At 35.8% G+C, this 25,027-nt stretch overlaps 1 protein-coding gene across 6 annotated transcripts in view; it reads right to left on the bottom strand.

Moving 5' to 3' along the window:
* Positions 1-25,027, bottom strand: part of AGBL4 (AGBL carboxypeptidase 4) — a 1,466,214-nt gene that overhangs the window by 1,132,580 nt on the left and 308,607 nt on the right. For 4 of the 6 annotated variants that reach the window (XM_050802234.1, XM_050802256.1, XM_050802226.1 and 1 more), the window contains one exon: positions 419-579. In XM_050802234.1, the coding sequence (XP_050658191.1) occupies positions 419-579 (161 nt within the window). The remainder of the gene's footprint in view (positions 1-418; positions 580-25,027) is intronic. The other 2 variants (XM_050802249.1, XM_050802265.1) reach the window with 1 other exon arrangement.

Here is a 25,027-nt window from a genome sequence, read left to right on the forward strand (position 1 = left end):
TACACGAATCATATTGTTTTAAAGATATAAACACTCTGTTGTACGGAAGAAAAGCTATCCTTCTGAAACTGAGACTTGTGAGAAATGTTTCTCACAGATCTTTATAAAGAAGAGAAAATAGAGAACAATACCCTTTGTAAACACATCAGCAAGTCTCTTCCAGTGTTTCCATATAGTGTCCCTCAAGGAATCCTAACATATCATGCTAATGCTTCAATCAGTAAGGAACGCTTTATTCTCAGATGAAATATTTGTATTATTTAATAACCATCATATAACAAAAGTCAGCATATTGTACCTATTTCTCTGTATCTCTTGAACCAAAACTGTATCATTGCTGTGGATAAACAAGAATATATTCTTAATATAGTCATTATTTTGATATTCCTAAAAGAAGACAAAAGCGTAATAGTCTTACCAAAACCACTCTGAAGGTATCCACTATTTCCCTCACCTGTGATTCTTTCACATTTTCAACAGTAAAGTTGAACCAGACTCGGAATCGTGGATTACAGGTGTCCGGCCTAATGAACAGATCATACTCAAACTCAGAGATCTGGTCCACCCGGCCCAGGTTACCTGGTAATAAAAATTAAGAGAACTGTGTTTTAATAGAAGTTCATGCAGCTCAATGGTACACACATTTAAATATTATGCTCTCTGACAGTGGCATTTGTCAACATTCAGTACTTGAAGGTTCAGTGTTCACAATCCATAGGGCTGCCAAGTCTGAATGCAGCCCAGAGTAAGAAAAGCTTTCAGCTAGGCCAGGCTGTGGTGCAAGCTTCTCTGTCTGGCCCTTCTAACCCAGATCCTTTTGTGCTACAGGTGTCTTTTACAGATCATAATATTATATAAAGCCTGTGGTACGCCCCTATAAACCAAGAGAAGAATCGCAAACTTTGGTTTCTTACTTAGAAAAGTGAGGATGATAATACCTTATGTATTTTGTATTAAGCTTTATAGTATACAAACTACATTGGATCTTATTTAATTTTTACAACAGGCATATATGGTTTGTACTGAGCTTCTTATATCCTAAACTTCTATCAAAATATATTAAAAATATATATAGAGTAAGGTTTTTATATATAGAGAGAGAGAAGTAATTGCTACATAAGAATAACACAATCATGAAACTTAATTTCCATTTTCTCCATCAACAGAACTAACAGTTATGTAGAAAATATGTAAACTTAGGTGTTATCTACATTTTCCATATTGTCTCTCCTATTTCTCACTGATAGTCTAATGAGCAGTGAATTACCAAAAATGTTAATAACAGAATGGGATTAAGTAAAGCAGAGTCTGGTGAATTCGCAAACCAGATGATCCACAGCTAGAGAAGAGTGAAGATGACTACAGACAGCAACAAAGCAATTGAGTGGAAAGTTAGTATTGTATTGCTCTAGAAGAACACAGCAATATACTGCTTTAAAATGAGCTCTAGTGTGTATACCTCCAAAAGAACAATCAAAAATAAACTTTAACCTTATACAACACCAAAGTTTTGAATTACTTCTTTCACTAGTTCTGTTGGCATGTCACCTGTTTTTCTGAGCACCAATTATGCTATAATAGACAAAGTATTAGCCCAGGAATCCTGGATTTTAGTCCAATTGACACACTGTGTGACAAGCAATGGGCAAGATATTTACTCTCTGAGCATCATCTGAAAAATGAGAATATCAATTTACATAACCTCTAAGGTATTTTCTGCTGTAACATTATTTGGCTGCCTGATTCTAAGACTGATCAGACAGTGACAATGACAAGATACATTTCGTCTCAAACTGTATTAATTAGCCTTAGGATTGCTTATATCTGTTCTTATTAAAATGAGGCCTGAGAAGCCAGACTGGAGGACAGTCACCTCTAGTTAAGTATACATATATTTAAAATTTTGCATTGATATGAAAGTACAAACATAGTGACCAAAGACTTTAATGTTTATTTTTCTAGTTTCCATTATATTCAGAATTCTCAAGATTTATGAATTAAATTGTTTCTTTCAACTAGCATAAAAAAATGTTTACTAAGCCTTATGTTAGGTAAAGTTTCTGAATTAAATTGTTTCTTTCAACTACTATAATAAAAAATGTTTACTAAGCCTTATGTTAGAGAGGCAAGATATTTGTTACACAATGGTACTGAATTTGGAGTCAGAAGAGCTAGTTTAGTTTTAGTTCTGGAACTAACTAAGCAACTTTATAGACAATTCACTTAACCTCTTCCAACATCTGTTTCCTCAACTATAAAGTTAGAATCATATTAATAGAAATATGAAAATTTATTTCTATGCCAATTACTATGAACACTACTTGAAATTAACATATATAATTTATATGAATATTAAGTTTTGATAGAAAATTAAAGTTTTCTGAGCATTTCTACATGCCACATACTGTGCTAAATGTTAAACGAACTAACATATTTGATCCTCACAACTCCTATGAGGTAGGGACCATTACTATCCCCATTTTACATGTGAGAAAACCAAGGTACAGAGAACTTACCCAAAGTTATATAGCAAGTAAACAAGTAAAAGTCACATTTAGGATTTGAATTCAAGCAACTTGGCTCTAATCACTAGACAATATAGCTCTCTACCTAGCAGAGCTGGTAGGAATAATAAACAAATAATATAAATTGAAAGCACATTATAAGTGATAAGGCTTAATAAAATTACTATTCTTAACAAGAAGTTGAAAAGGTACTTTTTTCCCTCTAAAAGTTCATGATCTAAAAATTAAATATTAATATTCACTTCAATATTCAAAAGAATGCAGATTTGCATTTTGTTCTTAATATTAAAACAGTATAAATGGGTTCCGATAAACAATAACATCTTAAAATTACTGCTGCATATAGTGTTAATAATAATGCACCATATGTGTCTAGAAATTTATAGTTTCAAAATGATGACATCTTTTATATTATTAAATCCTCACCATGACCCAGTGATAAGTAAACTGAAACCCAGAAATGTTTAGTTCTTGTTTAAGTTCATGTTTTAAAGCACCCCAGGGTGAGACCTTAAATTAAAGACTTCTGATTTCATTATGTTTTTCTCTCAGAATCTACCATAGCTACAACCAATTCATTTATTAAGCCATTTAACCAGTAATTCATTCAAAAGGCACTATGTTTTGTGTTTTTTATAAAAGAGACTAGATAGTATCAAACATACACTTTCTTTGTGCTCATTAAGCTTATAGTCTCAAAGAATAGTGAATATCTGGTCTTTGGCCTTCTGTAACTATTCTGTTGACCTTCTTCATCATTCTTGTGATGAGCATTCTCTGTATGTGTGTGTGTGTACATAAATAATACTTTCCTTATATGCAATTAAGTGCCAGTTTATGGCCTTCTGAAAATAACTATTTCAAAATAAGTTAATAATGCCTCCATATCATCTAGTTCTCTTTCATTAAATGAAACACAAGGAAAGAAAACAATCTAAAACATATAGGTAGGACAAATATAACACAAAACGTAAGCTGTAGATTTTATACCCAACTGTATCACTAAATGTGTTATATGTAAACTGATTAAAATTAAAATTAAGACAAAATGGATGAACCTGGACTACATTATGCTAAGTTAAATAAGCCAGATGCAAAAAGAAAAATATTGCATGACTTCACTTATATGTAGAATCTACAAGAAAAAAAAGCCAAACACACAGAAATAGAAAACAGAATGGTGGTTACCAGGGGCAGATGGTGGTGGACAAAATGAGATATGTAGGTCAAAGAATAGAAAATCACAGTTATGTACGATGACTAAACCTAAAGATCATGTACAGCATGAGGATTATAGTTAATAATATTATATAATATACTGGAAATGTGCTAAGAAAGTAGATTTTAGTTGCTTTTACCATGCATACATATACCAAAAAAAGTTAATTATATGAGATAATGAATATGATAATTTGCTTGACTTTGGTAGTCATTGCATTATGTATATCTAAACATAATGTTCTACATCTTATATATATACATATATATATAATAAAATAATTTTTTAAATAAAAGACAAAATTTCATTTTGGATATAATACCAACTATATTTTGCTTATAAACACAAGCTTTACTTTTAGGAGAACAAAAAGATTGAAAATAGACAAAACGTTTTAACAGAAAAGCACTATCAATAAGAAGGCAAATGTAACTATATTTATACCAGATAACATAGACTATAAATCAAGTAACATTACTAGAAATAAATAGGGGTATTTCATGATGAGAAAGGGTAATTCCACCAAGAACATATAAAAACATTAAAAGGATGGATAGATAGATAGCTAGATAAATAGATAGATAGAAAGATCTTTAAAGTATGTAAGTAAAATTTGACAAAATTAAAACATAGATTAATCTAGAATCAAAATGAGAAATGTAACACACCAATACTCCTTACTATAAAAAATACCAAAAGAAATATTCAGCAAAGGATTGAGATAATTTGAAAACATGATTTAAAAAATACCTAGTTTTAATTAGGAAATACATCGCATTTATAGAACTAAATAATATACATTCTTTTCAAATGTACATGATGTTCTTCTCAAAACTGATCATATGTTGGTCCATAAAGCAAGTCCCAACTAATTTCAAAGGAGTGATATCATACTGCACGTGTTCTCTCATTTCAGTGATAATATTTTAAACTGAATGGTGTTCAATATGTGAGAATCAAAATGTGTAAAATATAGCTAAATCCACTCTAAGATGTAAATTTATAACCATACATGTGCATACATATACATATATAGTTACAGATGAATAATTTTTCAGTGATTTATACATGTGGCTAAAGATCAATGATCTATGCTTCTATTTTAAAAAGGTAAAAAGGGTATATACCCAGTAATGGGATGGCTGGGTCATATGGTACATCTAGTTCTAGATCCTTGAGGAATCGCCATACTGTTTTCCATAATGGTTGAACTAGTTTACAATCCCACCAACAGTGTAAAAGTGTTCTTATTTCTCCACATCCTCTCCATTACTGGGTATATACCCAAAGGATTATAAATTATGCTGCTATAAAGACACATGCACACGTATGTTTATTGCAGCACTATTCACAACAGCAAAGACTTGGAATCAACCCAAATGTCCATCAGTGACAGATTGGATTAAGAAAATGTGGCACATATACACCATGGAATACTATGCAGCCATCAAAAAGGATGAGTTTGTGTCCTTTGTAGGGACATGGATGCAGCTGGAAACCATCATTCTTAGCAAACTATCACAAGAACAGAAAACCAAACACCGCATGTTCTCACTCATAGGTGGGAACTGAACAATGAGATCACTTGGACTCAGGAAGGGGAACATCACACACACGGGCCTATCATGGGGAGGGGGGAGGGGGGAGGGATTGCATTGAGAGTTATACCTGATGTAAATGACGAGTTGATGGGTGCAGCACACCACCATGGCACAAGTATACATATGTAACAAACCTGCACGTTATGCACATGTACCCTACAACTTAAAGTATAATAATAATAAATAAATAAATAAATAAAACAGATAAAAAAAAAAAGTTCAAAAACAAAAAAAACAAAAAAAAAAAAAGAAAAGGTAAAAAGGAACAGTATTTTCAAAACAAAAAGCAGAGGCAAGCAAAAAGAACAGAAAATGTTAAAAAAATTCTCTGAATATACCCTAAAAATTTTAAATGTGAAAGTTTGATGCTTTGAAATAGACTTTTAATATTAAAAAACTCTAGCAAAGCTCACCAAGAAGAAATAAACCACATATTATTAATACCAAAAAAATAAAAAGAGATTGAATTCATCAGGATGGTAAAATAGGTGATTTTAGCTCTAATACCCCCAGATAAATACTGGTTTAATAAGCATTCATGGTGGGTGCCCGTAATCCCAGGTACTTGGGAGGCTTAGGCAGGAGAATCTCTTGAACCTAGAAGGTGTGGATGTAGTAAGCCAAGATGGCGCCACTGCACTCCAGCCTGGGTAACAGAGTGAGACTCTGTCTCAAAAAAAAAAAAAAATGTATACATTAAGATTTGCTAAGACAGTAGATCTTATGTTAAGTATTTTTATCACAAAATAGTAATAATATATAAAGAAAGCAGAATGAAACTTTTGGAGGTGATGGATATATTTATGGATGAGTCTGTGGTAATGGTTTCACAGATGTATAGTAATCTCCAAACTCATCAAGTTGTATACAACAAATATGTGCAGCTTTTTGTATGTCAATCATACCTCAAAAAAGTGATTTAAAGAAAAATAATACTTGGGGGAAAAGGAAAAAAGAGCAAAATAAACCCAAAGAAAGCAGAATAAAGATAACAATAAAAACAAGAGTAGAAATAAATGACATAGAGAATAGAAAACATTACTGAAAGCCAATAAACACAAAATTCGTCCATTGAAGGGATCAACAAAATTGACAACTTTAAGTTGATTGTCTAACAAAAAAGAGAGAGGACTCTAATTTGTAAAATCAGAAATTAAACAGAGGACATACTATAACCAACTGTACGTCAAAAAATTAAATAACCTAAATGAAATGACATTTGTTGTTTTAACAGAAAAGCACTATCAGTAAGAAAGCAAATGTAACTATACTTATATCAGACAACATAGACTATAAATCAAGTAACATTACTAGAAATGAATAGGGGTATTTCATGATGAAAAAGGGTAATTCCACCAAGAACATATAAAAACATTTAAAAATATAGATAGATAGATAGATAGATAGATAGATAGATAGATAGATAGATAGATAGATAGACAGATCGATATTTAAAGTACGTTGTCTAGAAAGACAACAACCAAAGTTGACTAAAAATAAATATGGATACCTGAATAGATCTAAAACAAGTAGTATTAAATTAACAATCAAAAAACTTCCCACCAGGAAAATTCTATGTCCAGATGTTCTCACGGGTAAATTCTGTAAAATTAAAACTTGTTAAAAAATTAACACCAATTATTGGCTGGGCGCGGTGGCTCAAGCCTATAATCCCAGCACTTTGGGAGGCCGAGGCAGGCAGATCACAAAGTCAAGAGATCGAGACCATCCTGGCCAACAGGGTGAAACCCTGTCTCTACTAATAATACAAAAATTAGCTGGGCGTGGTGGTGCATGCCTGTAGTCCCAGCTACTTGGGAGGCTGAGGCAGGAGAATCACTTGATCCTGGGAGGCAGAGATTGCAGTGAGCCGAGATCGCGCCACTGCACTCCAGCCTGGTGACAGAGCAAGGCTCCGTCTCAAAAAAATAAAATAAAATAAAATAACACCAATTCTTAACAAACTCTTACAAAAAAAAAAAAATGAAGAAAAGATAACACTTTCAAACTCATTCTATGAAACCAGGATTACCTGGATCCTAAAATCAGATGGAGACATCATGATGACAAAAACAAAAACAATAACAATAAAAAATACGGAACAACATCCCTATAAATATAAACTCAAAAATTTTCAAAGAAATACTAACAAATGAATCTAGCAACATAGAAAATGATTATACACCATGACAGGTGAGATTTATCCCAGAAATTCAAAGCTGGTGCAACACACGAAAATCAACTAATGCAATACAACACATTATTAAAATAAAGGCCAAAAACACATGGATCATCTAATAGATGCAGAAAATCATCTGACAAAATCTTACATATTTCATGATAAGAATACTTGAGACAAATGAATACAAGGGACCTTCCTCAAACTCATAAAGGGTATATTTGAAAAAATACACAGCTAACAAGCCCACTTAATGGTGAAAGACTGAACATTTTCCCTCTAAGATCAGGGAGAAGATAAGCATCTTTGCTTTTGCCATTTCTATTCAAAATTGTAGTGGAGATTCCAGGAAGGATAAATATGCCAGAAAAAAAAAGGCATTCATATTGAAAAGGAAGAAATAAAATTATTTCTTTTTGCAGATGACATAATTTTTATACAGAAAAACCTAAGGAATCCACATACAAAAAAAACTATTTGAGCTAAAAAAACAATTTCAGTAAAGTTTCAGAATGCAATCCATATACAAAATCAACTGTATTTCTATATGCCAACAATGAACATTCTGAAAATAAAATAAACAATTCCATTTACAATAGCATCAAAATAATACTTAGTATAAGTTAACAAAAGGAATGCCAATAGATTTAATCCTAGAAGGCAAGGTTCTTTTAACACTTAAAAAGCAAGCAACACAATTCACCATACGGACAAAATAAAGGAGAATAACCTTAAGATTATTTCAGTAGATGCTGAAAAAACATTTGACAAATTCCACACGCATTCATGATTTAAAAAAAAAAAAAAAAAAAAAAAAACTTCCATCAAACTTCAACTGCTAGCAAACTTCCTGATATTGACAAAGGGCATGAATTGAAAACAAAAATGTAGCACTAATATCATACTTAATGGTATAATATTTAATTATCCAAGATCAAGCATGTAGGGTGTCTTATTCAACGTTATTATAAAGACCCAAGCTGTTGCAATAGAGCAAGAAAAAGAAATAAAAGACATAAAGATTAGGAAGGAGGAAATAATACTAGAACTTTCTGTACTTAAAGATGATAGTGTTATTTACATAGATTTTTCTATGTAAAGAATAGAAAATCGACAACATAACTACTTGAGCCAATAAATAAATTTAGCAAAGTCAAAGATACAAAGTGAATATATGAAAATAATTGCAGTAGCAACAAGCAATGGCACTACCAGCAAAAAATTAAAAATAAAATTTTAAGGATCTCATTCATGGTTGAAACAAAAAAACCACAAGATACCTAGAAATAAATCTAACCAGATATCCAAGTCTTCTGCCATAAAAACTACAAAATATTATTGAGAGAATTTGAAGAATACCTTAAAATGGTATTTCTCTCCAACGTATGTATATAGATTCAGAGGAACAACAATGAAATTCTGGAAACAGAATGGAGAGTCCAGAAATAGGCCCACATATTTATGAGTAATTTACTTTAACAAAGATGACAAGGCAATTTAATAAAGAAGTAAGTATTTTAAAGAGTAATGTTCAATATAAATAATAAACCCTTACTGAAAATCTTATACAAAAATTACCTCAAAATGGATCATAGACCCAAATGTAAAACTCAAAATTATAACGTGTAGAAGAAAATATAAAAGAATGATACTGCCTAGCTTTTCTTCTAAGTTTTTTATTGTTCTAGTTCTTACCTTTAAATTTTTAATCCATCTTGAGTTAATTTTTGTGTAAGGTGTAAAAAGGGGGTACAGTTTCAGTTTTCTACATATGGCTAGCCAGTTTTCCCAACACCATTTATTAAATAGGGGATCCTTTCCCCATTGTATGTTTTTGTCAGGTTTGTCAAAGATCAGATGGTTGCAGATGTGTGGTGTTATTTCTGAGGCCTCTGTTCTGTTCCATTGGTCTATATATCTGTGTTGGTACCAGTACCATGCTGTTGGGGTTACTCTAGCCTTGTAGTATAATTTGAGGTCAGGTACTGTGATGCCTCCAGCTTTGTTCTTTTGCTTAGGATTGTCTTGAATATATGGGATCTTTTTTGGTTCCATATGAAATTTAAAGTAAATTTAAAGTTTTCTAATTCTGTGAAGAATGTCAATGGTAACTTGATGGGAATAGCATTGAATCTATAAATTACTTTGGACAGTATGTACATTTTCACAATATTGATTCTTCGTATCCATGAGTATGGAATGTTTTCCCACTTGTTGGTGTCCTCTCTTATTTCCTTGAGGAGCAGTTTGTAGTTCTACTTAAAGAGGTCTTTCACATCCCTTGGAAGTTGTATTTCTAGGTACTTTGTTCTCGTTGTAACAATTGAGAACGGAACTTAACTCATGATTTGGCTGTTTGTCTATTATTGGTATATAGGAATGCTTGTGAGTTTTGCACATTGATTTTATATCCTGTGACTTTGCTGAAGTTGCTTTTCAGCTTAAGAATATTTTGAGCTGAGACAAAGCGGTTTTCTAAATATACAGCCATGTCACCTGCAGACAGAGACAATTTGACTTCCTCTCCTCCTATTTGAATACCCTTTATTTCTTTCTCTTGCCTGATAGCCCTAGCCAGAACTTTCAATACTATGTTGAATAACAGTGGTGAGAGAGGGCATCCTTGTATTGTGCCAGTTTTCAAAGGTAATGTTTCCAGCTTTTGCCAATTCAGTACGATATTGGCTGTGGGTTTGTCAAAAATTGCTCTTATTACTTTGAGATACATTCCATCAATACCTATTGAATGTCTTTTAGCATGAAAGGGTGTTGAATTTTATCGAAGGCCTTTTCTGCATCTATTGATATAATCATGCGGTTTTTGTCATTGGTTCTGTTTATGTGATGGATTACATTCACTGATTTGCGTATGTTGAACCAGCCTTGTATCCCAGGGATGAAGTCAACTTGATCGTGGCAGATAAGCTTTTCAGTGTGCTGCTGGATTCGGCTTGCCAGTATTTTATTGAGGATTTTCCCATCGAAGTTAATCAGGGATATTGGCCTGAAATTTTCTTTTTTTGTTGTGTCTGCCAGGTTTTGGTATCAGAATGAGGCTGGCCTCATAAAATGAATTACAGAGGAGTCCCTCTTTTTCTATTATTTGAAATTGTTTTAGAAGGAATGGTACCAGCTCCTCTCTGTACTTCTGGTGGAACTCGGCTGTGAATCTGTCTAGTCCTGGGCTTTTTTTGGTTGGTAGGCTCTTAATTACTTCCTCAACTTCAGAACATTTTATTGGTCTAATTCAGGGATTTGACTTCTTCCTGGTTTAGTCTTGGGAGGGTGCTTGTGTCCAGGAATTCAACTATCTCATCTAGATTCTCTAGTTTATTTGCATAGAGGTGTTTAAAGTATTCTCTGATGGTAGTTTGTATTTCTGTGGGATCAGTAGTGATATCCTCTTTATCATTTTTTATTGTGTTTATTTGATTCTTCTCTCTTTTCTTCATTAGTCTGGCCAGCAGTGTATCTATTTTGTTAATCTTTTCAAACAACCAGCTCCTACATTCATTGATTTTTTTGAAGGGTTTTTTGGGTCTCTATTTCCTTCAATTCTGCTCTGATCTTAGTTATTTCTTGTCTTCTACTAGCTTTTGAATTTGTTTCCTCTTGCTTCTCTAGTTCTTTTAATTGTGATGCTAGGGTGTCAATTTAGATCTTTCCTGCTTTCTCATGAAGGAATTTAGGGCTATAAATTTCCCTCTAAACACTGCTTTAGCTATGTCCCAGAGATTCTGGTACATTGTCTCTTTGTTCTCATTGGTTTCAAAGAACTTCTTTATTTCTGCCTTAATTTTATTTACCCAGTAGTCATTCAGGAGCAGGTTGTTCAGTTCATAGGTAGTTGTGTGGTTTTGAGTGAGTTTCTTAACTCTGAACTCTAATTTCATTGCACTGTGGTCTGAGAGACGGTTTCTTATGATTCCTGTTCTTTTGCATTTGCCGATGAGTGTTTTACTTCCACTTATGTGAGCAATTCTAGAATAATTGTTATGTCATGCTGAGAAGGATGTATATTCTGTTGATTTGGGGTAGAGAGTTCTGTACATGTCTATTAGGTCTGCTTGGTCCATAGCTGAGTTCAAGTCTTGAATATCCTTGTTAATTTTCTGTCTCGCTGATCTGTATAATATTGACAGTGGGTTGTTAAAGTCCCCCACTATTACTGTGTGGGAGTCTGTCTCTTTGTAGATCTCCAAGAACTTGCTTTAAGAATTGGATGCTCCTGTATTGCATACATATATATTTAGGATAGTTAGCTCCGTTATTGTGTTGATCCCTTTACCATTACGTAATGCACTTCTTTGTCTTTTGTTTTATCTTTGTTGGCTAAAAGTCTGTTTTATCAGAGACTAGGATTGCAACCCTTGCTCTTTTTTTTTTTTTCTTTTCATTTGGTTGGTACATATTCCTCCATCCCTTTATTTTGAGCCTATGTGTGTCTTTGCACATGAAATGAGTCTCATGAATATAGCACAAAGATGGATCTTGACACTTTATCTAATTTGCTAGTCTGTGTCTTTTAACTGGGGCATTTAGCCATTTACATTTGAGGTTAGTATTGTTATATGTGATTTTGACATTGTCATTATGATGCTAGCTGGTTATTTTGGCTACTGGTGGGATGCAGTTTCTTCATAGCGTCCATGGACTCTACATTTTGGTATGGTTTTGCAGTAGCAAGTACTGATTTTTCCTTCCCCTATTTAGTGCTTCCTTCAGGAGCTCTTGTAAGGCAGGCCTGGTGGTGACAAAATCCCTCAGCATTTGATCGTCTATAAAGGATTTTATTTCTCCTTCCCTTATAAGCTTAGTTTGGCCGATATGAAATTCTGGGTTGAAAATTCTTTTCTTTAAGAATGTTGAGTATTTGCCCCCACTATCTTCTGGCTTGTAGGGTTTCTGCAGAGACATCCCCTGTTAATCTGATGGGCTTCCTTTTGTAGGTAATCCAACCTTTCTTTCTGGCTGCCCTTAACATTTTTTCCTTCATTTCAACCTTGGCGAATCTGATGATTATGTGTCTTGGGGTTGCTCTTCTTGAGGAGTATCTTTGTGGTGTTCTCTGTATTTCCAGAATTTGAATGTTGATCTGCCTCACTACGTTGGGGAAGTTCTCCTGCATAATATCCTGCAGAGTGTTTTCCAACTTGGTTCCATTCTCCCCCTCATTTTCAGGTACACAAATCAAATGTAAATTTAGTCGTTTCACACAGTCCTATACTTCTTAGAGGCTTTATTCATTTATTTTCATTCTTTTTTTCTCTAATCTTGCCTTCACATTTTATTTCATTAAGTTGAGCTTCAATATCTGATATACTTTCTCCTGCTTGATCGATTTGGCTATTGATACTTGTGTATGCTTCACACAGTTCTCGTCCTGTGTTTTTCAGCTTCACCAGGTCATTTGTGTTCTTCTCTAAACTGGTTATTCTAGTTAGCAGCTCCTGTAACCTTTTATCAAGGTTCTTAGCTTCCTTGCATTGGGTTAGAACATGCTCCTTTAGCTCAGAGGAGTTTGTTATTATCCATCTTCTGAGGTCTACTTCTGTCAATTCATCAAACTCATTCTCCATCCAGTATTGTTCCCTTGCTGGCGAGGAGTTGTGATCCCTTGGAGGAGAGCAGGCAGTCAGTTTTTTGAATTTTCAGAATTTTTGGACTGGTTTTTCCTCATCTTCATGGATTTGTCTATATTTGGTCTTTGATGTTAGTGACCTTTGGATGGGATTTTTCCATGGACATCCTTTATGTTGATGATATTGCTCTCTGTTTGCTAGTTTTCCTTTTAAGAATCAGGCCCTTATTCTGAAGGTCTACTTGAGTATGCTGGAGGTTCACTGCGGATGCTGTTTGCCTGGGTATCACCAGCAGAGCCTGCAGAACAGCAAAGATTGCTGCCTACTCCTTCCTCTAGAACCTTCTTCCCAGAGCGACACCTGCCAGATGCCAGGCAGAGCTCTACCATACGAGGTGTCTGCTGACCCCTGCTGTGAGATGTCTCTCATGCAGGAGGTACGGGGGTCAAGGACTCAACTGACCAGGCACTCTATCTCTTAGCAGAGCTCAAGTGCTGTGCAGAGAGATCTGCTGCTCTCTTCAGAGCTGGCAGGCAGGAAGGTTTGTATCTGCTGAAGCTGTGGCCACAGCTGCCCCTTCCTCCGGGTGCTCTGTCCCAGAAAGATGGGAGTTTTATCTGTAAGCCCCTGACTGGGGCTGCTGCCTTCCTTTCAGAGATGCCCTGCCCAGAAGGGAGGAATCTGGAGAGGCAGTCTGGCTACAGCAGCTTTACAGCACTGTGGTGGGCTCCATCCAATTAGAACTTCCTGGAGGCTTTATTTATACTGTGAGGGAAAAACCACCTGCACAAGCCTCAGCAATAATGGATAGCCCTTTCCCCACCAAGCTCAAGTGTTGCAGGACAACTTCAGATGGCTATGCTGGCAGCAAGAATTTGAAGCCAGAGAATCTAGGAAATACGATTCAGGACATAGGCATGGACAAAGACTTCATGACTAAAACACCAAAAGCAATGGCAACAAAAGCCAAAATTGACAAATAGGATCGAATTAAACTAAAGAGCTTCTGTACAGCAAAAGAAACTATCAGAGTAAAAAGGCAATCTACAAAATGGGAGAAAATGTTTGCAATCTATCCACCTGACACAGGGCTAATATCCAGAATCTACAAGGAATTTAACAGATTTATGAGAAAAACCAAACAACCTCATCCAAAAGTGGGTGAAGGATATGAACAGATACCTCTCAGAAGAAGACATTTATGCAGCCAACAAGCATATGAAAAAAAGCTCATCATCACTAGTTATTAGAGAAATGCAAATCAAAACCAAAATAGATACCATCTCATGCCAGTTAGAATGGCAACCATTAAGAAGTCAGGAAACAACAGATGCTGGAGAGGATGTGGAAAAACAGGAACACTTTACACTGTTGGTGGGAGTATAAATTGGTTCAACCATTGTGGAATACAGTGTGGCAATTCCTCAAGGATCTGGAACTAGAAATACAATTTGACCCAGCAATCCAATTACTGGATATATATCTAAAGGATTATAAATCATTCTATTATAAAAACACATGTACACATATGTTTATTGAGGCACTGTTCACAACATCAAAGACATGGAACCAACCCAAATTCCCATCAATGATAGACTGGATAAAGATAATGTGGCGGGTTCGCAGAGCAAGATGGCCGAATAGGAATAGCTCCAGTCTCCAACTCCCAGAGTGAGCGACACAGAAGACCGGTGATTTCTACATTTTCAACTGAGGTACTGGGTTCATCTCACTAAGGAGTGCCGGACAATCGGTGCTGGTCAGCTGCTGCAGCCCGACCAGCGAGAGCTGAAGCAGGGCTAGGCATCCCCTCACCTGGGAAGCGCAAGGGGGAAGGGAATCCCTTTCCCTACTCAGGGGAACTGAGACACACAACACCTGGAAAATCGGGTAACTCCCACCCCAATACTGTGCTTTAAGGAAACGGGCACTTCAGGAGATTATATCCCACACCTGGCCGGGAGGGTCCCACGCCCAGGGAGCCTCCCTCATTGCTAGCACAGCAGTCTGCCATATCGCCACAAGGCAGGAGCGAGGCTGGGGGAGGGGCGCCCGCCATTGCTGAGGCTTAAGTAGGTAAACAAAGCCGCTGGGAAGCTCGAACTGGGTGGAGCTCACAGCAGCTCAAGGAAACCTGCCTGTCTCTGTAGACTCCACCTCTGGGGACAGGGCACAGCTACACAACAACAAAAACAGCAGAAACCTCTGCAGACAAAAAGGACTCTGTCTGACAGCTTTGAAGAGAGCAGTGGATCTCCCAACACGGAGGTTGAGATCTGAGAAGGGACAGACTGCCTGCTCAAGTGGGTCCCTGACCCCTGAGTAGCCTAACTGGGAGACATCCCCCACTAGGGGCAGTCTGACACCCCACACCTCACAGGGTGGAGTACACCCCTGAGAGGAAGATTCTAAAGCAAGAATCAGACAGGTACACTCGCTGTTCAGCAATATTCTATCTTCTGCAGCCTCTGCTGCTGATACCCAGGCAAACAGGGTCTGTAGTGGACCTCAAGCAATCTCCAACAGACCTACAGCTGAGGGTCCTGACTGTTAGAAGGAAAACTATCAAACAGGAAGGACACCTACACCAAAACCCCATCAGTACGTCACCATCATCAAAGACCAGCGGCAGATAAAACCAAAAAGATGGGGAAAAAGCAGGGCAGAGAACATGCGGTGTTTGGTTTTCTGTTCTTGTGAAAGTTTGCTAAGAATGATGGTTTCCAGCTGCATCCATGTCCCTACAAAGGACACAAACTCATCCTTTTTGATGGCTGCATAGTATTCCATGGTGTATATGTGCCACATTTTCTTAATCCAATCTGTCACTGATGGACATTTGGGTTGATTCCAAGTCTTTGCTATTGTGAATAGTGCCGCAATAAACATACGTGTGCATGTGTCTTTATAGCAGCATAAGATCACTCGGACTCAGGAAGGGGAACATCACACACCGGGGCCTATCATGGGGAGGGGGGAGGGGGGAAGGGGGAGGGGGGAGGGGGGAGGGATTGCATTGGGAGTTATACCTGATGTAAATGACGAGTTGATGGGTGCAGCACAGCAACAAGGCACAAGTATATATATGTAACAAACCTGCACGTTATGCACATGTACCCTACAACTTAAAGTATAATAATAATAAATAAATAAATAAATAAATAAATAAATAAATAAAAAAGAAAAGCAGGGCAGAAAAGCTGGAAATTCAAAAAATAAGAGCGCATCTCCCCCGGCAAAGGAGCGCAGCTCATCGCCAGCAACGGATCAAAGCTGGACGGAGAATGACTTTGACGAGATGAGAGAAGAAGGCTTCAGTCCATCGAATTTCTCAGAGCTAAAGGAGGAATTACATACCCAGCACAAAGAAACTAAAAATCTTGAAAAAAAAGTGGAAGAATTGATGGCTAGAGTAATTAATGCAGAGAAGGTCATAAACGAAATGAAAGAGATGAAAACCATGACAGGAGAAATACGTGACAAATGCACAAGCTTCAGTAATCGACTCGATCAACTGTAAGAAAGAGTGTCAGCGATTGATGATCAAATGAATGAAATGAAGCGAGAAGAGAAATCTAAAGAAAAAAGAAGAAAAAGAAATGAACAAAGCCTGCAAGAAGTATGGGATTATGTAAAAAGACCAAATCTACGTCTGATTGGGGTGCCTGAAAGTGAGGGAGAAAATGGAACCAAGTTGGAAAACACTCTTCAGGATATCATCCCGGAGAACTTCCCCAACCTAGGAGGGCAGGCCAACATTCAAATCCAGGAAATACAGAGAACGCCACAAAGATACTCCTCGAGAAGAGCAACTCCAAGACACATAATTGCCAGATTCACCAAAGTTGAAATGAAGGAAAAAATCTTAAGGGCAGCCAGAGAGAAAGGTCGGGGTACCCACAAAGGGAAGACCATCAGACTAACAGCAGATCTCTCGGCAGAAACTCTACAAGCCAGAAGAGAGTGGGGGGCCAATATTCAACATTCTTAAAGGAAAGAATTTTAAACCCAGAATTTCATATCCAGCCAAACTAAGTTTCATAAGTGAAGGAGAAATAAAATCCTTTACAGATAAGCAAATGCTTAGAGATTTTGTCACAGCCAGGCCTGCCTTACAAGAGACCCTGAAGGAAGCACTAAACATGGAAAGGAACAACCGGTACCAGCCACTGCAAAAACATGCCAAAATGTAAAGACCATCGAGGCTAGGAAGAAACTGCATCAACTAACGAGCAAAATAACCAGTTAATATCATAATGGCAGGATCAAGTTCACACATAACAATCTTAACCTAAAATGCAAATGGACTAAATGGTCCAATTAAAAGACACAGACTGGCAAACTGGATAAAGAGTCAAGACCCATCAGTCTGCTGTATTCAGGAGACCCATCTCACAAGCAGAGACATACATAGGCTCAAAATAAAGGGATGGAGGAAGATTTACCAAGAAAATGGAGAACAAAAAAAAGCAGGGGTTGCAATACTAGTCTCTGATAAAACAGACTTTAAACCATCAAAGATCAAAAGAGACAAAGAAGGCCATTACATAATGGTAAAGGGATCAATTCAACAGGAAGAGCTAACTATCCTAAATATATATGCACCCAATACAGGAGCACCCAGATTCATCAAGCAAGTCCTTAGAGACTTACAAAGAGACTTAGACTCCCATACAATAATAATGGGAGACTTCAACACTCCACTGTCAACATTAGACAGATCAACGAGACAGAAAGTTAACAAGGATATCCAGGAATTGAACTCATCTCTGCAGCAAGCAGACCTAATAGACATCTATAGAACTCTCCACCCCAAATCAACAGAATATACATTCTTCTCAGCACCACATCGCACTTATTCCAAAATTGACCACATAATTGGAAGTAAAGCACTCCTCAGCAAATGTACAAGAACAGAAATTATAAGAAACTGTCTCTCAGACTACAGTGCAATCAAACTAGAACTGAGGACTAAGAAACTCAATCAAAACCACTCAACTACATGGAAACTGAACAACTTGCTCCTGAATGACTACTGGTACATAACGAAATGAAGGCAGAAATAAAGATGTTCTTTGAAACCAATGAGAACAAAGATACAACATACCAGAATCTCTGGGACACATTTAAAGCAGTGTGTAGACGGAAATTTATAGCACTAAATGCCCACAAGAGAAAGCAGGAAAGATCTAAAATTGACACTCTAACATCACAATTAAAAGAACTAGAGAAGCAAGAGAAAACACATTCAAAAGCTAGCAGAAGGCAAGACATAACTAAGATCAGAGCAGAACTGAAGGAGATAGAGACACAAAAAACCCTCCAAAAAATCAATGAATCCAGGATTTGGTTTTTTGAAAAGATCAACAAAATTGACAGACTGCTAGCAAGACTAATAAAGAAGAAAAGAGAGAAGAATCAAATAGACACAATAAAAAATGATAAAGGGGATATCACCACCGACCCCACAGAAATACAAACTACCATCAGAGAATACTATAAACACCTCTATGCAAATAAACTAGGAAATCTAGAAGAAATGGATAATTTCCTGGACACTTACACTCCTCCAAGACTAAACCAGGAAGAAGTTGAATCCCTGAATAGACCAATAGCAGGCTCTGAAATTGAGGCAATAATTAATAGCCTACCAACCAAAAAAAGTCCAGGACCAGATGGATTCACAGCTGAATTCTACCAGAGGTACAAGGAGGAGCTGGTACCATTCCTTCTGAAACTATTCCAATCAATAGAAAAAGAGGGAAGCCTCCCTAACTCATTTTATGAGGCCAACATCATCCTGATACCAAAGCCTGGCAGAGACATAACAAAAAAAGAGAATTTTAGACCAATATCCCTGATGAACATCGATGCAAAAATCCTCAATAAAATACTGGCAAACCGGATTCAGCAACACATCAAAAAGCTTATCCACCATGATCAAGTGGGCTTCATCCCTGGGATGCAAGGCTGGTTCAACATTCGCAAATCAATAAACATAATCCAGCATATAAACAGAACCAAAGACAAGAACCACATGATTATCTCAATAGATGCAGAAAAGGCTTTTGACAAAATTCAACAGCCCTTCATGCTAAAAACGCTCAATAAATTCGGTATTGATGGAAGGTACCTAAAAATAATAAGAGCTATTTATGACAAACCCACAGCCAATATCATACTGAATGGGCAAAAACTGGAAGCATTCCCTTTGAAAACTGGCACAAGACAGGGATGCCCTCTCTCACCACTCCTATTCAACATAGTGTTGGAAGTTCTGGCTAGGGCAATCAGGCAAGAGAAAGAAATCAAGGGTATTCAGTTAGGAAAAGAAGAAGTCAAATTGTCCCTGTGTGCAGATGACATGATTGTATATTTAGAAAACCCCATTGTCTCAGCCCAAAATCTGCTTAAGCTGATAAGCAACTTCAGCAAAGTCTCAGGATACAAAATTAATGTGCAAAAATCACAAGCATTCTTATACACCAGTAACAGAGAAACAGAGAGGCAAATCATGAATGAACTTCCATTCACAATTGCTTCAAAGAGAATAAAATACCTAGGAATCCAACTTCCAAGGGATGTAAAGGACCTCTTCAAGGAGAACTACAAACCACTGCTCAGTGAAATCAAAGAGGACACAAACAAATGGAAGAACATACCATGCTCATGGATAGGAAGAATCAATATCGTGAAAATGGCCATACTGCCCAAGGTAATTTATAGATTCAATGCCATCCCCATCAAGCTACCAATGAGTTTCTTCACAGAATTAGAAAAAACTGCTTTAAAGTTCATATGGAACCAAAAAAGAGCCCGCATCTCCAAGACAATCCTAAGTCAAAAGAACAAAGCTGGAGGCATCACACTACCTGACTTCAAACTATACTACAAGGCTACAGTAACGAAAACAGCATGGTACTGGTACCAAAACAGAGATATAGACCAATGGAACAGAACAGAGTCCTCAGAAATAATACCACACATCTACAGCCATCTCATCTTTGACAAACCTGAGAGAAACAAGAAATGGGGAAAGGATTCCCTATTTAATAAATGGTGCTGGGAAAATTGGTTAGCCATAAGTAGAAAGCTGAAACTGGATCCTTTCCTTACTCCTTATACGAAAATTAATTCAAGATGGATTAGAGACTTAAATGTTAGACCTAATACCATAAAAACCCTAGAGGAAAACCTAGGTAGTACCATTCAGGACATAGGCATGGGCAAAGACTTCATGTCTAAAACACCAAAAGTAACGGCAGCAAAAGCCAAAATTGACAAATGGGATCTCATTAAACTAAAGAGCTTCTGCACAGCAAAAGAAACTACCATCAGAGTGAACAGGCAACCTACAGAATGGGAGAAAATTTTTGCAATCTACTCGTCTGACAAAGGGCTAATATCCAGAACCTACAAAGAACTCAAACAAATTTACAAGAAAAAAACAAACAACCCCATCAAAAAGTGGGCAAAGGATATGAACAGACATTTCTCAAAAGAAGACATTCATTCAGCCAACAGACACATGAAAAAATGCTCATCATCACTGGCCATCAGAGAAATGCAAATCAAAACCACAATGAGATACCATCTCACACCAGTTAGAATGGCGATCATTAAAAAGTCAGGAAACAACAGGTGCTGGAGAGGATGTGGAGAAATAGGAACACTTTTACACTGTTGGTGGGACTGTAAACTAGTTCAACCATTATGGAAAACAGTATAGCGATTCCTCAAGGATCTAGAGCTAGATGTACCATATGACCCAGCCATCCCATTACTGGGTATATACCCAAAGGATTATAAATCATGCTGCTATAAAGACACATGCACACGTATGTTTATTGCAGCACTATTCACAAGAGCAAAGACTTGGAATCAACCCAAATGTCCATCAGTGACAGACTGGATTAAGAAAATGTGGCACATATACACCATGGAATACTATGCAGCCATCAAAAAGGATGAGTTTGTGTCCTTTGTAGGGACATGGATGCAGCTGGAAACCATCATTCTTAGCAAACTATCACAAGAACAGAAAACCAAACACCACATGTTCTCACTCATAGGTGGGAACTGAACAATGAGATCACTTGAACTTGGGAAGGGGAACATCACACACTGGGGACTATCATGGGGAGTGGGGGAGGGGGGAGGGGGGAGGGATTGCATTGGGAGTTATACCTGATGCAAATGATGAGTTGATGGGTGCTGACGAGTTGATGGGTGCAGCACACCAACATGGCACCAGTATACATATGTAACGAACCTGCACGTTATGCACATGTACCCTAGAACTTAAAGTATAATAATAATTAAAAAAATAAAAATAAAAAATAAAAATAAATAAAAATGAAAAAAAGAAAATGTGGCACACATACACCATGGAATACTATGCAGCCATAAAAAAAGGATGAGTTGATGTCCTTTAAAGGGACATGCATGAAGCTGGAAACCATCATTCTCAGCAAACTAACACAGGAACAGAGAAAAGCAAACACCACATGTTCTCACTCATAAGTGGGAGTTTAAAAATGATAACATATGGGTACAGGGAAGGGAACATGATACACTGGGCCTGTTGGGGGATGTGGGGCAAGTGGAGGGATAGCATAAAGAGAAATACCATATGTAGATGACAGGTTGATGGGTGCAGCAAACCACCATGGCGCAGGTATACCTATGTAACAAACCTGCATGTTCTGCACATGTATCCCAGAACTTAAAGTATAATAATAAAACAAAAATAAAGAAATAATTTTTTGAAAAAAGAAAATTTAAAAAAAGAAAATATTAATAGAAAATTCTTTGTGACCTTTGAGTAGGCCAACATTTCTTAGAAAGAACACAAAAAGCATAAACTATATTTTAAAAAACTAATAAACTGAACTTCATAAACAGACACCAAAAATCACTTTACCTCTTTAGCTCTCTAAAAGGCACTAGTAAGAAATGAAAAACAAAGACACAAACTAACAGAAGACATTTGTTACATAGAAAAAGAACTTGTATCTTGAATATACAAAGAACTCTTATGAAGCAAAAAATTAAATTAAAATTTAAAAATAAGCAAAAGATCTGAACACTCGGAAAAAGAAAAAAAAGATTTATGAGTTGCCAAGAAGCATATGAAATGTTATTACACATCACTTATTATCAGAAAAATGCATATTAAAACCACAAAGGAATACTACTGCACACCCATAGAATAGCTAACAAATAAAAACATAAAAAACAATTGAAAATCTGGCCCCACCAAGCGATACTGAGGATGTGAAGGAACTAGAAGTTTCATATGTTTCCAGTGAAAATGTTAAAGGATTATCACTTTGGAAAACCATTTGATAATTTCCCATAAAGTTAAATTTACACCAATTATATGACCTAGCTGGTCACAGACATCTAACGAAGAAAAAAAATTAAAAATTGTGTTTACATAAAGACTTGTAAATAAATGTTCATAGAAACGTTATTTGTAATAGCTGAAAACTGGAAACAACCTAAATGTCTTTCAATAGATTGAATGGATAAACACGTATTTGTACAATGAAATAGTACTAAGCAATAAAAAGAAATGAATTATCAATACATACAACACGGATCAATCTCAAATCATTATGTCAAAATAAAAAGGTCAAACCAAACAGGGTACACAATTAATTCCATTTATTCACGAAAATGCAAATTCATATTTATGGATAGAAAGCAATGATCGGTGTTTGTCTGGATGGAAAGAGGGATATATTATGAAGGAGCCTGAGAAATTTTGCAGGTGCTGGATATATTTGCTCTCTTGATTGCAGTGACAGTTTCCTAAGTGTATGCATATGTCAAAATACATCAAATTTTATACTTTAAATATGTTCAGTTTAATGTTGTTCAATTATACAGTACTCTAATAGTTTTAAAAAATACTTACACCTCTCCATTATCTCATGGAATGTCCCAGAAATAAAAGCTATCTTAAATTTAGTGTTTCCCTTTTACATGCATTTTTTGAAATAAGTATTACACATAGTATAATGGTTATGTACAGGCACTGTAAAGCCAGACAACATGAGCTGTAAATCTGTCTCTATCACTTAATAGCTTTGTTTCTTTAGAAAAATTAATTCATTTTTATGTGCCTGAATTTACTCATTGTAATGGGATGATAATAGTACTTTTTTCACAGAGTCATTGTGAGTATTAAGTGACGGAATTTATATAAATAGCTAGAAGAGTATCTGTCAAATGGTAAATTATGGTTATGCCATATACTATAAAACCTGGTAGATATTAAATTGAACATGAAAGAATTGTTAATAACATGGAACATAAGGCAAAATATACTAAGGATGGTTAGGAATATGGGCTCTGGTTTACCCATGTTGTCCCAAAGGGTAAGATCTGCTTTTTAAAGGCTGAATAATATTCCATTGAATAATCCCCATAATTTTGTTGTCTATTCATCCATCAACAGACACCTTGGTTAAGTAAAATAAGTTAGACACAAAAAGAAAAATACTGCATAATCTCACTTATATATGGAATCTTATTTTTAAAACTTGAATACATAGAAACAAAGAGTAGAATGGCAGTTACCAGAGATGGGGGTGGGGTCAAGGAATGAAGAATGGGGAGATAAAGATCAAAAGTATAAAAAGTTGCAGTTATGTAGGAAGAATAAGTCGAGATATAATGTATAACATGAGGACTATAGTTAATAAAATTGTATATTGAAAGTTTGCTGAGAGTAGATTTTAGTAGCCCTTACCACCAAAAAAAAGTACTGTGAGATAACAGATATGTCAATTTTCATGATTATAGAAACCATTTCACTCTATGTATGTATATGAAAACAGCAGGTTGTACATCTTAAACATGTACAATTTTTTCTAAAAGATGAATATGGGCTTTGTGTTAGACCACTTGGATTGAATCTCAGCTCTACCACTTATTATCTGGGTTATCTTGAGTATGTATCTTGTTTCCTACTTTCTTTGTGCTTTAGTTTTTTCATCTTTAAAAGATGAATAATGACAGCACCTTATTCTTAAGGTTGAATTAAACAACTTGACATAAAATCATGTGGAGTAGTGTCCTCAGCACAGAACAAACATTCAATAACACTAACTGTTAGTAGTAGCATACATTCAGAAGTAATATATAGTTGCCTCCAACAATTCAGTGTTACATCTTCAAGTAAAAGTAACATATATTAAAGGTAAGTTAATGATTTGTATTTTTTTCATTTGTTCAGACTCATAGGAGAAACATTTTTTATCTTTGCCAAAAGATATTGTAAATTCACTGGACATAAGCCTACTCTTCATTGTTATTTGTCACCTATTTTTCTGTTTTTTTATTCATTCCTAACATGTTTTCATCAATTTAGATAACTCAGTGAGAATATCCTATGGGTTTCATTTGAAAAGACTGCACTTAACAATAACTAATGTGCCTTTTGTAAACTCCAAGCTTAAAGGGGCCCAACTGTTTATTTTTGTTATTAATTTCCACTGCAACTTTTCTCATGTGAACACCTTGTCTCATTTAGCAATTCTTTAACATGGATAGTTCTATACAATTCATTGACAGATTCATTTTTGATCATTTTATTTTTAATGTTTTATAAGTATGAAAAATATTAATATATCCACATTATTTGATCAGTTACATACTAATAGTAGCTGTAATAAACTAATACAAGCAAATTATTAAATCAGTAGCTTTTATGAATTAAGAAAAAATTCTTTGAATATTTATATATACATTTACATACACACACATACATAAACAGATTTTGTTGCGAAAAAGCATGATATGTTGATCAATAAAAGACTTTCACGCAAAAAAAAAAACTGCATTTTTAGGATAATTCTTTGGAGAAACTAAAAAGGAAACTATGAGTCTTGTACAAAGGGGGAACAATGTAA

Source organism: Macaca thibetana, chromosome 1, assembly GCF_024542745.1.
Source record: "Macaca thibetana thibetana isolate TM-01 chromosome 1, ASM2454274v1, whole genome shotgun sequence".
NCBI lineage: Eukaryota > Metazoa > Chordata > Mammalia > Primates > Cercopithecidae > Macaca > Macaca thibetana.